At 40.1% G+C, this 12,933-nt stretch overlaps 1 protein-coding gene across 2 annotated transcripts in view; it reads right to left on the bottom strand.

Moving 5' to 3' along the window:
* The window catches only part of SLC7A9 (solute carrier family 7 member 9), a 30,312-nt gene that overhangs the window by 2,339 nt on the left and 15,040 nt on the right, over nt 1-12,933 (bottom strand). For both annotated transcript variants that reach the window (XM_040253854.1, XM_040253853.1), the window contains exons 10-12: nt 7,912-8,008; nt 6,804-6,953; nt 340-514 (exon numbers count right to left, since the gene is read on the bottom strand). In XM_040253854.1, the coding sequence (XP_040109788.1) occupies nt 340-514; nt 6,804-6,953; nt 7,912-8,008 (422 nt within the window). The remainder of the gene's footprint in view (nt 1-339; nt 515-6,803; nt 6,954-7,911; nt 8,009-12,933) is intronic.

Genomic DNA, 12,933 nt, shown 5'->3' with positions numbered 1-12,933 from the left:
GTGGCTGGTTCTCTGATAGTTATTAACCTTTTCTTTCATTTTCACCTCAGAGCACCAGCAACCCCTCAGCTTTAGGCTTAGATCAGAGGTTGGAGACAGGAGGAGCTCTTTCAAGAAAGGAACAAAGTCCTTGGGAAATACAAGGCCACAGGTGGACCCCAGGGGTGTCGCACTGAGGGGAACAGGTCACGTGTCCTCCCAAAGAGGAGGTGAAATTCTGTTAGCTGTGTGAGACCCTGGGACAAGAATGTCCTGGTGGCATCGGGACAGATGAGGCCGCGGGGTGTTGGGCTTGCCTTGCTTCACTAATAGCACAGCGGTTCCCTGGTTGATACTTACTTGAGATTTTCTGAGCCCATCCAAACTTATAGTGGACAAAAAGGAAATAAAATACAAGGCCGCTCAGCATAAACAACACACAGTAGAGATACTCCCACGCAGGTGTGCTGATGATTGGGGCCAAAACCAAAAACACGGACAAGAGAGTCACCAAGATGGGGATGAAAATAGGCACCTGCAGGCAGAACAACATGGAGTCACGACTCGGCCGTGAGCGAGAAAGAAGAGTAGAGTTAGTTTCGATCGCTTGCCAGCCAATTTGCCGACCTCATTTCACTTGTTATTTTCCTTTTCCCTAGAATATAAAGAAAATGCCTTCACGTCACTTTTAGCTGTAAAGTATACATCATGCATTTCTCACCAACAAGGACTTGGATTTTAACCTGTTGGTTCCCTCCTTGCTCTGTCTCGCCATTAATTTGTTGCCAGAATCAGATGGTGTGTCCTACACTGTCTTCATCTAGCTCTGCTGATAACGTGCTCCTCTGTCCCTCTCGTTTGTTAAAACTGGTGCCTAGACCTGGAGGCAGGAGCCTTTTGTGGTGGAGTGGTGCACTTCCTTTCGTCACCTCAGGGAGCACGTAAGGCCTGACTACCACACTTTCGAATCCCTGAAGTCAATCAGTGAGTCCAGGGGCTTGAGAGACATCCAGCCCAGGCAGATCTGGATGCACCCATTTCTCCAGGGAGCTGTTTCTTTTCGGTAGGAAATGGACACTTAGAAACCATCATCTGGGTGGTTGGAGTATTCAGTGTTCTTTCTCCAGGACAGAGAAAAATCTTTTTTTTTTTTTCATGAAGGGGAAAACATTGCACAAATGATTCTAATAGTTTTGCTTCAAATGTTAAGATTGCACTTTTTTCCTTACTTTACTCTAGACTTGCATTTTCTTTCTTAATGCTTCTTTTCGGAAATCTTCATAATGGCTTTCACATGATTACTTATTTTCTTTATCTTACAGTGTGTCTATAATAAAATAACTATACCAGTTCATTTCAGTTCAGTTGCTCAGTCATGTCTGCAATCTCATGGACTGCAGCATGCCAGGCTTCCCTATACCAGTACTACCATTGTAAGTAGCATGAAGTTTAAGACTTTTTTGCAGTTCTTTTTAACAGAAGAGTATAAGCCACAAGGGAAATGCAATTAAAAGTCATGCACTTTAGTATCAGTTCTGGTAATTATGCTCTGCGTGGTTATGTCATCTACTTTTTATAGAGTAATATTTTTTTATCTCCATTTGTTTGGAGTTTTCAGGGATTTGCTCTTTCCCTTTTCAGTGTTTAATTTTTTGATATTATAAATTTTTTCTTGAGTTTGCTTTATTCTCCCATTATTTCTTTTTGCGAATAAGCACATGTATATGCACAAACATGCATACTCCTGTTCATCTTCCACTACCCTTACATAAAAGGCAGCAAATGCATAAAACACAGTGTTACACCTTGTTTTTTTCCCCATTAATATACTTCAGAGATAGCAGTGCTGTGTAAAATTACTTATCCATTTTACTACTGTATACTACTCTATTTGGTGGATGTTCCAAACTTATCCAGCTAGTTTTCCACTAATTGACATTTGGGTTGTGTTGACGCTTTCGCTTTTACAGTTAATGCTGCAATAAATGACCTTGGGTATGTTTCATATATTTTGTCACCTTCACTTTGGGATCAGTTCAGTTCAGTCCCTCAGTCGTGTCAGACTCTTTGAGACACCATGAATCACAGCACACCAGGCCTCCCTGTCCATCACCAACCCCTGGAGTTCACTCAAATTCACGTCCATCGAGTCAGTGATGCCATCCAGCCATCGCATCCTCTGTCGTCCCCTTCTCCTCCTGCCCCCAACCCCTCCCAGCATCAGAGTCTTTTCCAGTGAGTCAACTCTTCGCATGAGGTGGCCAAAGTATTGGAGTTTCAGCTTTTAGCATCAGTCCTTCCAATGAACACCCAGGACTGATCTTTAGGATGGACTGGTTGGATCTCCTTGCAGTCCAAGGGACTCTCAAGAGTCTTCTCCAACATGCCAGTTCCAAAGCATCAATTCTTTGGCGCTCAGCTTTCTTCACAGTCCAACTCTCACATCTATACATGACCACTGGAAAAACCATAGCCTTGACTAGACTTTGGGATAGATTACCTCAAAACAGGATGACTGGGTCACAAGGTAAATCCATATGTAATTTTGCTGGATATGGCCAGGTTTCCATTCATAGTGGCCATATCATTTGAATTCCACTAGAAGGCTGTTTCCCCATGGCCACCTCCACGGGGTGTGACCAAACTCTGGGATTTCTGCCCCATCTTACAAGCAAGAAATGGTAGCTCGTTAGAATTCTGGCGTCTGTCTCTTGTTAGGAACAAAGCTGTGTGTGCTGGGGCCCACATGTTTCACGTTTAAGTGTCACTGCGTTGTTCTCATTGAACTTTGTTGACTTGTGTCCATTTATATCGTCTGTCCGTTTCAGTTGTTAGTAACTCCCATCTCAATTTTAGGCACTCTTTAAATGCGGGCTGTTACCCTTTTTGTGTGTGTGATATTATTGCAGATATTTCCCCCAATATTATATATATGTGCTTTCAATTTTCTTCTCTTTATTTGAATGCATGCATTTTTATTTTGGCCACGAGATACAGTTGCCCCTTTTTAAAAAATTACTTCTTGATTTTTGAGTCATTGGAAAGGTTTTCTCCATTCTTGGATTACAAAACAGTTTATGTTTTCTTCATGCATCAGTACTATGATATTTGAATATTAGAATCTATATTTTAATATTTAATATTTATTCTTGCTATTAGTAGTTTGTTCTTCAATATGAACTGTATAATCAGCTTGTCTAACTCCAGAAAAAATTAGATGGTGTTTTTTATTATAGTTACATGAAATGTCTAGATGAAGGATGCTGAGTTTCCCTATCCAAGAAGATGATGAATTTCCATTTGCTCAAGTTACTTTTGTTGTCTTGCAGGAGAATTTTACTTTTCCACTGAGAAGTCTAACCTCTTGTTAAAGTTCATGGCTAGGTTTTTGTTTTGGATGGAGTAGGGGAAAGATGAGGTGTTGTCTTTCACTTTCTTTTAATTGGACACTTTTAATTTTTATAAATAAAGGCTATTGATTTCAGTGTCTTAATTTTATGTCATATTACTTTACTATATTTTCTTGTAGTTTTTTCTTTGATCTTTTTGGGTTTTCCAGGTGTACACTTTTATTTTCTTTGAATTTAGAAAGACTTTCAAAAAAATCTTCTCTAATCCTTACACTCCAAATGGCTTTCTCTTACATAATTGCCTTGCTGCTATCTTCAGAACAGTGTTAGCTGATAGTAGAAATCAATAGAAGGAAGGCATTCTTGTCTTAGACCTAGCAGGGATCTCTCTAGTATTAAGGTTATCAGTTAAGCTTATCAATTAAGGTTGCTTTTTGCCATAAGGTGTGTTTGTGTGTGTGATCATACCAAGGAAAAGATTATGCATTTCTGTTTGTGTTTCTATCAGTGATGTATGTTGAATTTTATCTGGTGGTTTTTGGCATCTGTGGGAGGTGATCATAGGTCACTGTAGGTATATTAATATGATGAATTATATCCCCCATGAATTAAATCCAGTTCATTCTCATCTTCAGCCACACTTGCACAGATTTGACTTAGTCATGGTATGTTTTTAATATAATTGGATTCTATTTGTTAAGTTATTTTATGATTTTTCTATCAATATTCAAAAGTGAGACTGGCCTGTCATTTTTCTGTGCTGTCTTTGCAAGGTTTAGTATTAGTGTTACAGTCCATAAAAATAATTTGAAAAATCAGTTAAACAACCTGTAGCTTACCTTAAAAAAAAAAAACAAACAGAAAGCATAAATACACAGATAAACAAAAATGGGGAAATAATCTCCAGAACATAGGAAGTTTTTTTAAAAAAAATCATAAACTATTTTGTATAGCTGTATACAAATAAATTCAAACACCTACATGAAATGGACAGTTTTCTAGGAAAATACAGCTTACTACCCCAGCAGAATCTGAGTTCATGGTGAAATTCTAAAAAATAATCCAGTTAAGAATCTTAAATTCTTTCTTTAAGAGGCTTATTGATTCCTTCTACATTCTTTTGGTTTTCTTTGTTGATTCTTCTCTTGCTTTTTGAGTTGTCTATTTAATTTGTTTTCATTTTTATTGATGTAAGTAATATAGCGGAACTTCCTTAAAGCACTGATCATAGATGTCTTGTTTTCATTATTGTTATTTTTAGGGATTTATATACTTTCATTTCCCGTCTCCATTTGGATCAAAAAAGATGTTAATTTTTAAAATCGATTTCCTGTTTCATTGCATTATGGACAGAGAATGTACTTTGTAACATGTCTGACTTTTTAATCGGAGTTTTTCTTGGTGGCATTACAGATTCAGACATGTCCCCTCTTCACTTGAAAAGGTGTGATTGCTATTTGGGGAACTCAGAATTTGATAGGAATCTCTAAAATGTACCTGTTATATTGTTTTAGATCTTCAGTCGCTTTTACTAGTGATGTGCCTGGATCTGTCCTGCTTTGAGGAGATGTTTTAAAGTCTTCTATTTTTCTGTGTCTGTTTCTCCTTGTGTTTCCTGTAGTTTGTTTTGTAAAAGTAATTACGTGGTGTGGTAAATAGGTTTTCATAACTCTTATCTCTTTAATGGTCTTTGTCTTGTATTCTGGGTCTGAGTGCTTGTCTGATAAGATCACAGCCCCTGTTTTCTACGTATTTTCATTTGCTTCGTTTTTCTTTGCCTATCCTTTTAATCTTTCACCACTTTGTAAACCTGCCTAAAAATTATTTTCTTTTAATGGCCAATTTAAACTCTTTAGGCTGAATAAGCCAGTTTATTCATGTAGCTGGTAAGTTTTGTCTTCATATCATTTCACATGTCTATATAAAGTACGTTCTACTTAACTGTCATTTTCTTGCCCTTTAAAGAATAATATTCTGTGGGAAGACTCTCACCAGAGGCTCCTTCCTTTATTGTTCAAGTGGGGAAAATTACCACGTATCAGGTGAAATCTTAAACTTCTAAGTAGAGTTTTCAGATATAACTAAAAGACTGTAAATGCATATATATATCTATATATCCAACATGTGCTATGGGCTTCCCTGGTGGCTCAGTGGTAAAGAATCCACCTGCAATGCAGGAGACAAGTGTGCAGTCCCTGGGTCTGCAGGATCCCCTGGAGAGAAGGAAATGGCAGCTCATTCCAGTATTCTTGCCTGGAAAATGCCGTGGATGGAGAAGCCTGGGGGGCTGCAGTCCCTGAGGCCACAGAGAGTCAGACACGAGTTAGTGACTACACAGCAACAAATGTGTTATACCTAGATGTTAGCTGCTTTAAAAAAATGATTTCCTGGGCACCAGTTGGTATGACTGTTAGTAAATGGTTACCTTTGATGCAATAACATGTTTCCCAAAGTCTGAGATACGCATGCTTTTCCACTTTTCAGTACACCTACACACGATGGCCACTTGTGTCGGGTTTGGAATGTCATTTGAAACTTTTCACACACATGGATTAAAAATACTGTAGCGGGTTTTGGAAATTTAAATACTCATTTTTTCCCATACAACTACCAGTTAGACATGACTGTTAAGAGATTCATAGATTCTATAAAGTCAACCAGGAAGATATTCTGATTTGTTTCCCTGTTTGAGTCTTCATGTATAGATTCTTTCATGATGTGGTTTCATGGGGGTGTGTGTGTGTGTGGGGGGGGGATATATTTAAAGACACTTTTTATTCTTGCTATATAGTTTCTGAAGCCCTCTTCTTGCCTACCTTTTTCTTAAATCTGTGCTTGTTATCATAAGAATATATGTGCTAAGTCACTTCAGTCGTGTCCAACTCTTTGCGACCCTCCAGGCTCCTCTGTCCATGGGATTCTTCAGGCAAAAATACTAGAGTGGGTTGCCATTTCCTTCTCCAAAGAACATATACCATAGGTTTTAATATAAAAAAGAAAAAAGAGCCCATAACATAATCAAAACACAATACATTCTCCTTCCCCATCAGTATATGGACCTATACCAGCCATGGAGGCAGGTGGGAAGGAGCCTCAGACGTATTGCAGAGGTGGACTGTAGGTGGCTGCATGCACAGGAACAGGTCTGGGTCTGAGTCAGAAGTCCCCATCAGTAGACAAAAAGTGTATGCTTGAGAGACCCTGGAACTGCCAGAACTGGAAATCTCCCTTTGCTTAGGTCACAGGTATTGCTGATAACTTTAATAAATTAATGAGAGGCTGACTGGATCATAATTTATAATATGAGATGAAAAGGAAACTCCACTCTTAAGTATGACATTCAGGAGAAAAGGTTGAAAATAGAAAGCAGGCTCCTAGAACTCAAAAGAGTTACATCTAAATAAATTAGTTACCGCTGTCTAGCTCACTTCAGGAAAACAAAGCCACTTGTGACATTCGGGGAACTAAACCTACCTTGATAGGTCTTTTCAGCTCTTTCCTTGTAAACCTCATCACAATGAGTCCAGTGATCGTCAAACCATAAAACAGCCATGCAGCAAAACTGAAGTAGTTGACTAACGAGTTTATGTCACCGGGGATGATGTAAATGATCGCTACCATGCTCTACAGGAAAGAAGAATGAATTCTTAGGTCATCAGTACATGAAAACATTACCCTTATGACTTCGCAAAAGACAAAAGAAGCAGTGGATAAACACTGTAATGTGAAAGAAAACTTCTGTTTATCCCATTACATTTGGAATCAAGATTGGTGGAAGCTCTTTTCTTTAAGGTGTGATGGAAAGGACTTGGAAAATAGGTGGTTCTTTTAAACAGGAGAAAAACAAAATGTATATTGCACCAGCTTCCTAATTATTAATTTTCCTGCAAAGAGTTTTCATTGGAGGAAAGAACCCTGCACTAGAAAACCCAGGCTGTCTAGGTCTGGTATTGACTGCATTTACTGCACTGTCCTGGACTTGTAATTCCTGTAATTCTGGGTCTGTTTTCTCATCTCCAGAGGGAGTAGGTTGACAGAGAACAGGGGCTCTCCTCAGGGTGGGGGGAAGAGTCTGGCCCTTAAGCTAGGGTGTGGGTGGTCCAAAGTTGCCCATAATAGTTGCATATAACCAAGGACTACCCCTCACTGAGAAATTCCAATCAGAAAATGTCAAAGGGCCTTTAATTTACAAGCATCCCATGATTTACAAATTATTGGACCACAATGAGAAGCTGTTGTCATTAGCCACCTTGTAAAATGCCGTATTCTCCTTCCCCATAAGCTAGTGGAGTTTTGTACAGTTTGTTACCAGAGACCTAGAGCACACAAATGTGCATGTAAGACATGCAAAGGGTACAAGCTTGGAAAATTCAAACAGCGTCTTTCATAGATAAATTCAGAACAAGAGGCAGAAATTGGGTAAATTATTTTAATTGTTTTGAACTATTTTATATACCTGAGGACTGGGGAACCTGGGTCATTTGAAAATCACTGAACTTAGTGATCAGGTTTATAGTTTATCATCCAGACTGGGGGACCCTCTGCCTTAAGAGGGTGTTTTCATGGCAGAATTCATACTTACATGAAACATGATGGCAGGAGCTGGAGTGAGGCGCTTGACGCTAATGTAAGACAGCACTTTCAGCATGTGGCCTTCCCGGCCTGCAACGAAAACAAGTCTGCAAGGGCAATAATAAGGAAGTCAGTCAATGAAGGGGTGTAGGCTGCAGTATGAACACAAAGCAAGTGTGTCCTAATCTCACTACTGAAGCCACAGAGCAAAGGACTGAGCTATGACCCAGATAGGAGTCTAGTCTCTTGAATAAGTGAGCTTTGCACAAGTAAGCTGATTAAATGCATCTTAGACAAATGCCTTTTCACACTGTTCATGTGGTTCTCAAGGACAGAATACTGAAGTGGTTTGCCATTCCCATCTCCAGAGATTTCTTCAAGAAAATTAGAGATACTAAGGGAAAATTTCATGCAAAGATGGGCTCAATAAAGGACAGAAATGCGATGGACCTAACAGAAGCAGAGGATATTAAGAAGAGGTGGCAAGAATACATGGATGAACTATACAAAAAAGATGATAATCACGCAGATAACCACGATGGTGTGATCACTCACCTAGAGCCAGACATCCTGGAATGCAAAGTCAAGTGGGCCTTAGGAAGCATCACTATGAACAAAGCTGGAGGTGATGGAATTCCAGCTGAGCTATTTCAAATCCTAAAAGACGATGCTGTGAAAGTGCTGCACTCAATATGCCAGCGAATTTGGAAAACTCAGCAGTGGCCACAGGACTAGAAAAGGTCAGTTTTCATTCCAATCCCAAAGAAAGGCCATGCAAAGAATGTTCAAACTACCACACAATTGCATTCATCTCACACACTAGCACAGTAATGCTCAAAATTCCCCAAGCAAGGCTTCAACAGTACATGAACCTAGAACTTCCAGATGTTCAAGCTGGATTTAGAAAAGGCAGAGGAATCAGAGATCAAATTGCCAACATCCACTGGATCACAGGAAAAGCAAAAGAGTTCCAGAAAATAGCTACTTCTGCTTTATTGACTATGCCAAAGCCTTTATGTGGATCTCAGCAAACTGTGGAAAATTCTTAATGAGATGGGAATATCAGACCATCTTACCTGCCTCCTGAGAAATCTGTGTGTAGGTCAAGAAGCAACAGTTAGAACTGGACATGGAACAATGGACTGGTTCCAAATTGGGAAAGGAGTACATCAAGGCTGTATTCTGTCACCCTGTTTATTTAACTTATATGCAGAGAACATCATGCAAAATGCCAGACTGGATGAAGCACAAGCTGGAATCAAAATTGCTGGGAGAAATACCAACAACCTCAGATATATGACTTCCCTGGTGGCTCAGATGGTAAAGCATCTGCCTACAATGCAGGAGACCCGGGTTCGATCCTTGGGTCGGGAAGATCCCCCGGAGAAGGAAATGGCAACTGACTCCAGTACTCTTGCCTGGAAAATCCCATGGATGGTGGAGCCTTGTAGGCTACAGTCCATGGGGTTGCAAAGAGTCAGACAGGACTGAGCAACTTCACTTTTGCTTTTTTCAGATATGCTGATGACACCACCCTTAATGGCAGAAAGTGAAGAGGAACTAAAGACCCTCTTAATGAAAGTGAGAGGAGAGTGAAAAAGCTGGCTTAAAATTCAACATTCAAAAAGCGAAGATCATGGCATTTAGTCCCATCACTTCATGGCAAATAGATTGGGAAACAATGGAAACAGTGACAGACTATTTTGGGGGGGCTCCAAAATCACTGCAGATGGTAACTGCAGCCATGAAATTAAAAGATGCTTGCTCCTTTGAAGAAAAGCTATGACCAAGCTAGATAGCATATTAAAAAGCAGAGACATTACTTTGCCAACAAAAGTTCATCTAATCAAAGCTATGGTTTTTCCAGTAGTCATGTATGGATTTGAGAGTTGGACCATAAAGAAAGCTGAGCGCGGAAGAGTTGATGCTTTTGAACTGTGGTTTTGGAGAAGACTCTTGAGAGGACTGCAAGGAGATCAAATCAGTCAATCCTAAAGGAAATCAGTCCTGAGTATTCATTGGAAGGATTGATGCTGAAGCTGAAGCTCCAATCTTTTGGCCACCTGATGCAAAGAACTGATTCATTGGAAAAGACCCTGATGCTCGGAGAGGTTGAAGGCAAGAGGAAAAGGGGATGACAGAGGATGAGATGGTTGGATGGCATCACTGACTCGATGGACATGAGCTTGAGTAAGCTCCAGGAGCTGGTGATGGACAGGGAAGCCTGGCGTGCTGCAGTACATGGGGTCACAAAGAGTCAGACACGACTGAGTGATTGAACTGAACTGAGAGGAATGCAGCTGGTACAGAGGGGTCATCTGGGGGAGGGGTAGGTGAAGTGGGAAGTTGGGGAGGCCCTTTCAAGGAGGAGATAACTGATCTGAGTCCTGAAATTTGTGCAAGAAACAAATGTAAAAACTAGTCCCGGGCCTATGAACCATAGTGCTTGGTGCACTTGACAGACGCCAACACAGATGTGCCTTGCACTTCTTAAATCCAGTTTGGTACTTTTCAAAAAATCAGAAAATTAAAGGTGAGTCAGCTGATGCAAACAAGTGGCTTAATAACCCCCACCCCTGCCCAGAACTCCTGATTATTCAAGAATATGAAAAGCAGTGTCTAAAATGGTAAATTAAAGATGAAGGAGAGCTAAATGGAATTCCTAACAGAACAAAAAGTTATCGTAGTTAAGAATTTAACCAACAGAAAACTACAAGTTAAAAAAGTACTTTGGCCACCTGATGTGAAGAACTGACTCATTGGAAAAGACCCTGATGCTGGGAAAGATTGAAGGCAGGAGGAGAAGGGAACGACAGAGGATGAGATGGTTGGATGACATCACTGACTCAACGGACGTGAGTTTGAGCAAGCTCTAGGAGTTGGCGATGGACAGGGAAGCCTGGAGTACTGCACTCCATGGGGTTGCAAAGAGTTAGACACGACTAAGTGACTGAACTGAACTGAGACTGAATATGAAGCACAGAGAAACAGAAAATATAGCCAGGAAATTAAGAAACACAGGAATAAGCTTGAATATATTGAATAGGATAAGAAAATTCAAAGAGCAGAAAGGGACTTCCCTTGTGGTCTGGTCCAGTGGCTAAGACTCCGTGCTCCCAATGCAGGGGACCTGGGTTTGATTCCTGGTCTGGGAACTAGATCCCACAAAAAAGTTGGCTGCAACTGAGTTTGCATGCTACAAATAAAGATCCTGCATGCTGCAACTAAGACCCAGTGCAGCCAAATAAATCTTAAAAAAACAACAAAGAAGAGCAGAGAGCCTTTACACAATCAAAACATTCTGAGCCTTCAGACTTAACCCAGTTCAGGAAAAAAAAAAAAAACATACCCAGATATAAACATAGTGGAAGGGAAAAAAATTTAAGCTACCAAATTTAAAAGATTAACTACAAAATTAGGACAGTCAGAACAACAGCCATCTCATGAGAAATAACACTTTGAAAGTGATGAGGGAAAGTGATTAGATTTTCAGATTAGAATTCTGCATAGCTAAATCATCATTCAAGACTACTGGCAAAATAAATGTTTAGATAAACAATAGCTATGAGACATTTACTTTTCTTCAGTCCTTGTTGGAAACTATTAAAAAATCTACTCCAACAAAAGAGGACATTGAACTAAGTTTATTTAAGAAGCAATGTTAAGGAGACAGTAGTAAAACATATTTTGTATGTTTGCAAGTATTGGATTTTTTATTTCTGTCATGATAGACTTTTTTTTGAGGATTGGTTCACTTTACAAACACAGTGTAGCTGATATGCTAGATGATATGAAAGGGAAAGCCCTTGCAAGAGAGGAAAGAAAACTGAGATACTTATAGACTCTAGTAGGGTGTTCATGTTAAATTTTAAAGGTAATTACTAAAAGAATAGAAATACAACTTCCATCTATATCAATACAAAAAAAAAAAAAAGGAATAAAAACATTTCAGTTCAGTTCAGTCACTCAGTCGTGTCCGACTCTTTGCCACCCCATGAATCCCAGCATGCCAGGCCTCCCTGTCCATCACCAACTCCTGGAGTTCACGCAAACTCATGTCCATCGAGTCGGTGATGCCATCCAGCCATCTCATCCTCGGTCGTCCCCTTCCTCTCCTGCCCCAGTCCCTCCCAGCATCAGGGTCTTTTCCAGTGAGTCAGCTCTTCGCATGAGGTGGCCACGGTACTGGAGCTTCAGCCTCAGCATCAGTCCTTCCAGTTTCACTGGACAGTGTCACACCCAGGACATTTAATGGTTAATAAATCAGGGTAAGATTTTTTAAACCAAGAAAACACAAAGGAATATGATAGGAATTAATTTATCTGTAGCAGTAATCATATCCAATATAATCAAATTCCACTTGCTTAGCTGGAGACTCTCAGGTTGGGTTTGATGAAAGAGATGCAAGCCAGAACCCATATCACTGAGAGGTAGACATTTAAAAGGGGCAAAGAGTCGGACACGACTGAGCAACTGAACTGAACTGAGACATGTTACTAAAAGTAGAAGTCTGAAAGACAGCTGATTCAGCAATATCAATATCAGAATAGAATTTCAGGCAAAAAGAGCATTCCTACTGAAAAAGGAAATAATCTACCAAAAAGATATAAAAAAAACAGGAGCCCTTGCAAATAAACAGTAAAGGTAGAAAGTCAACCACATACAAAGCTAGAAAGAAGGTTAAAAGAAGGTAAAAAATCATCTACATATCACAACAAGCAGTTAAAGAATAGGAGAAGGCAATGGCAACCCACTCCAGTACTCTTGCCTGGAAAATCCCATGGAAGGAGAAGCCTGCATGGAGTCGCGAAGAGTCAGACATGACTGAGCGACTTCCCTTTCACTTTCATGCATTGGAGAAGGAAATGACAACCCGCTCCAGCGTTCTTGCCTGGAGAATCCCAGGGACAGGAGCCTGGCGGGCTGCCGTCTATGGGGTCGCACAGAGTCGGACATGATATATCACAACAAGCAGTTAAAGAATACACAAAACAACTAGATACAGTAAAACGTTGTCAAAAACAGTACTCAT

The sequence above is a fragment of the Oryx dammah genome, unplaced genomic scaffold (genome assembly GCF_014754425.2).
Source record: "Oryx dammah isolate SB20612 unplaced genomic scaffold, SCBI_Odam_1.1 HiC_scaffold_13, whole genome shotgun sequence".
In the NCBI taxonomy this organism is placed as follows: Eukaryota; Metazoa; Chordata; class Mammalia; order Artiodactyla; family Bovidae; genus Oryx; species Oryx dammah.
This window is presented reverse-complemented; position numbering and strand designations above follow the sequence as displayed.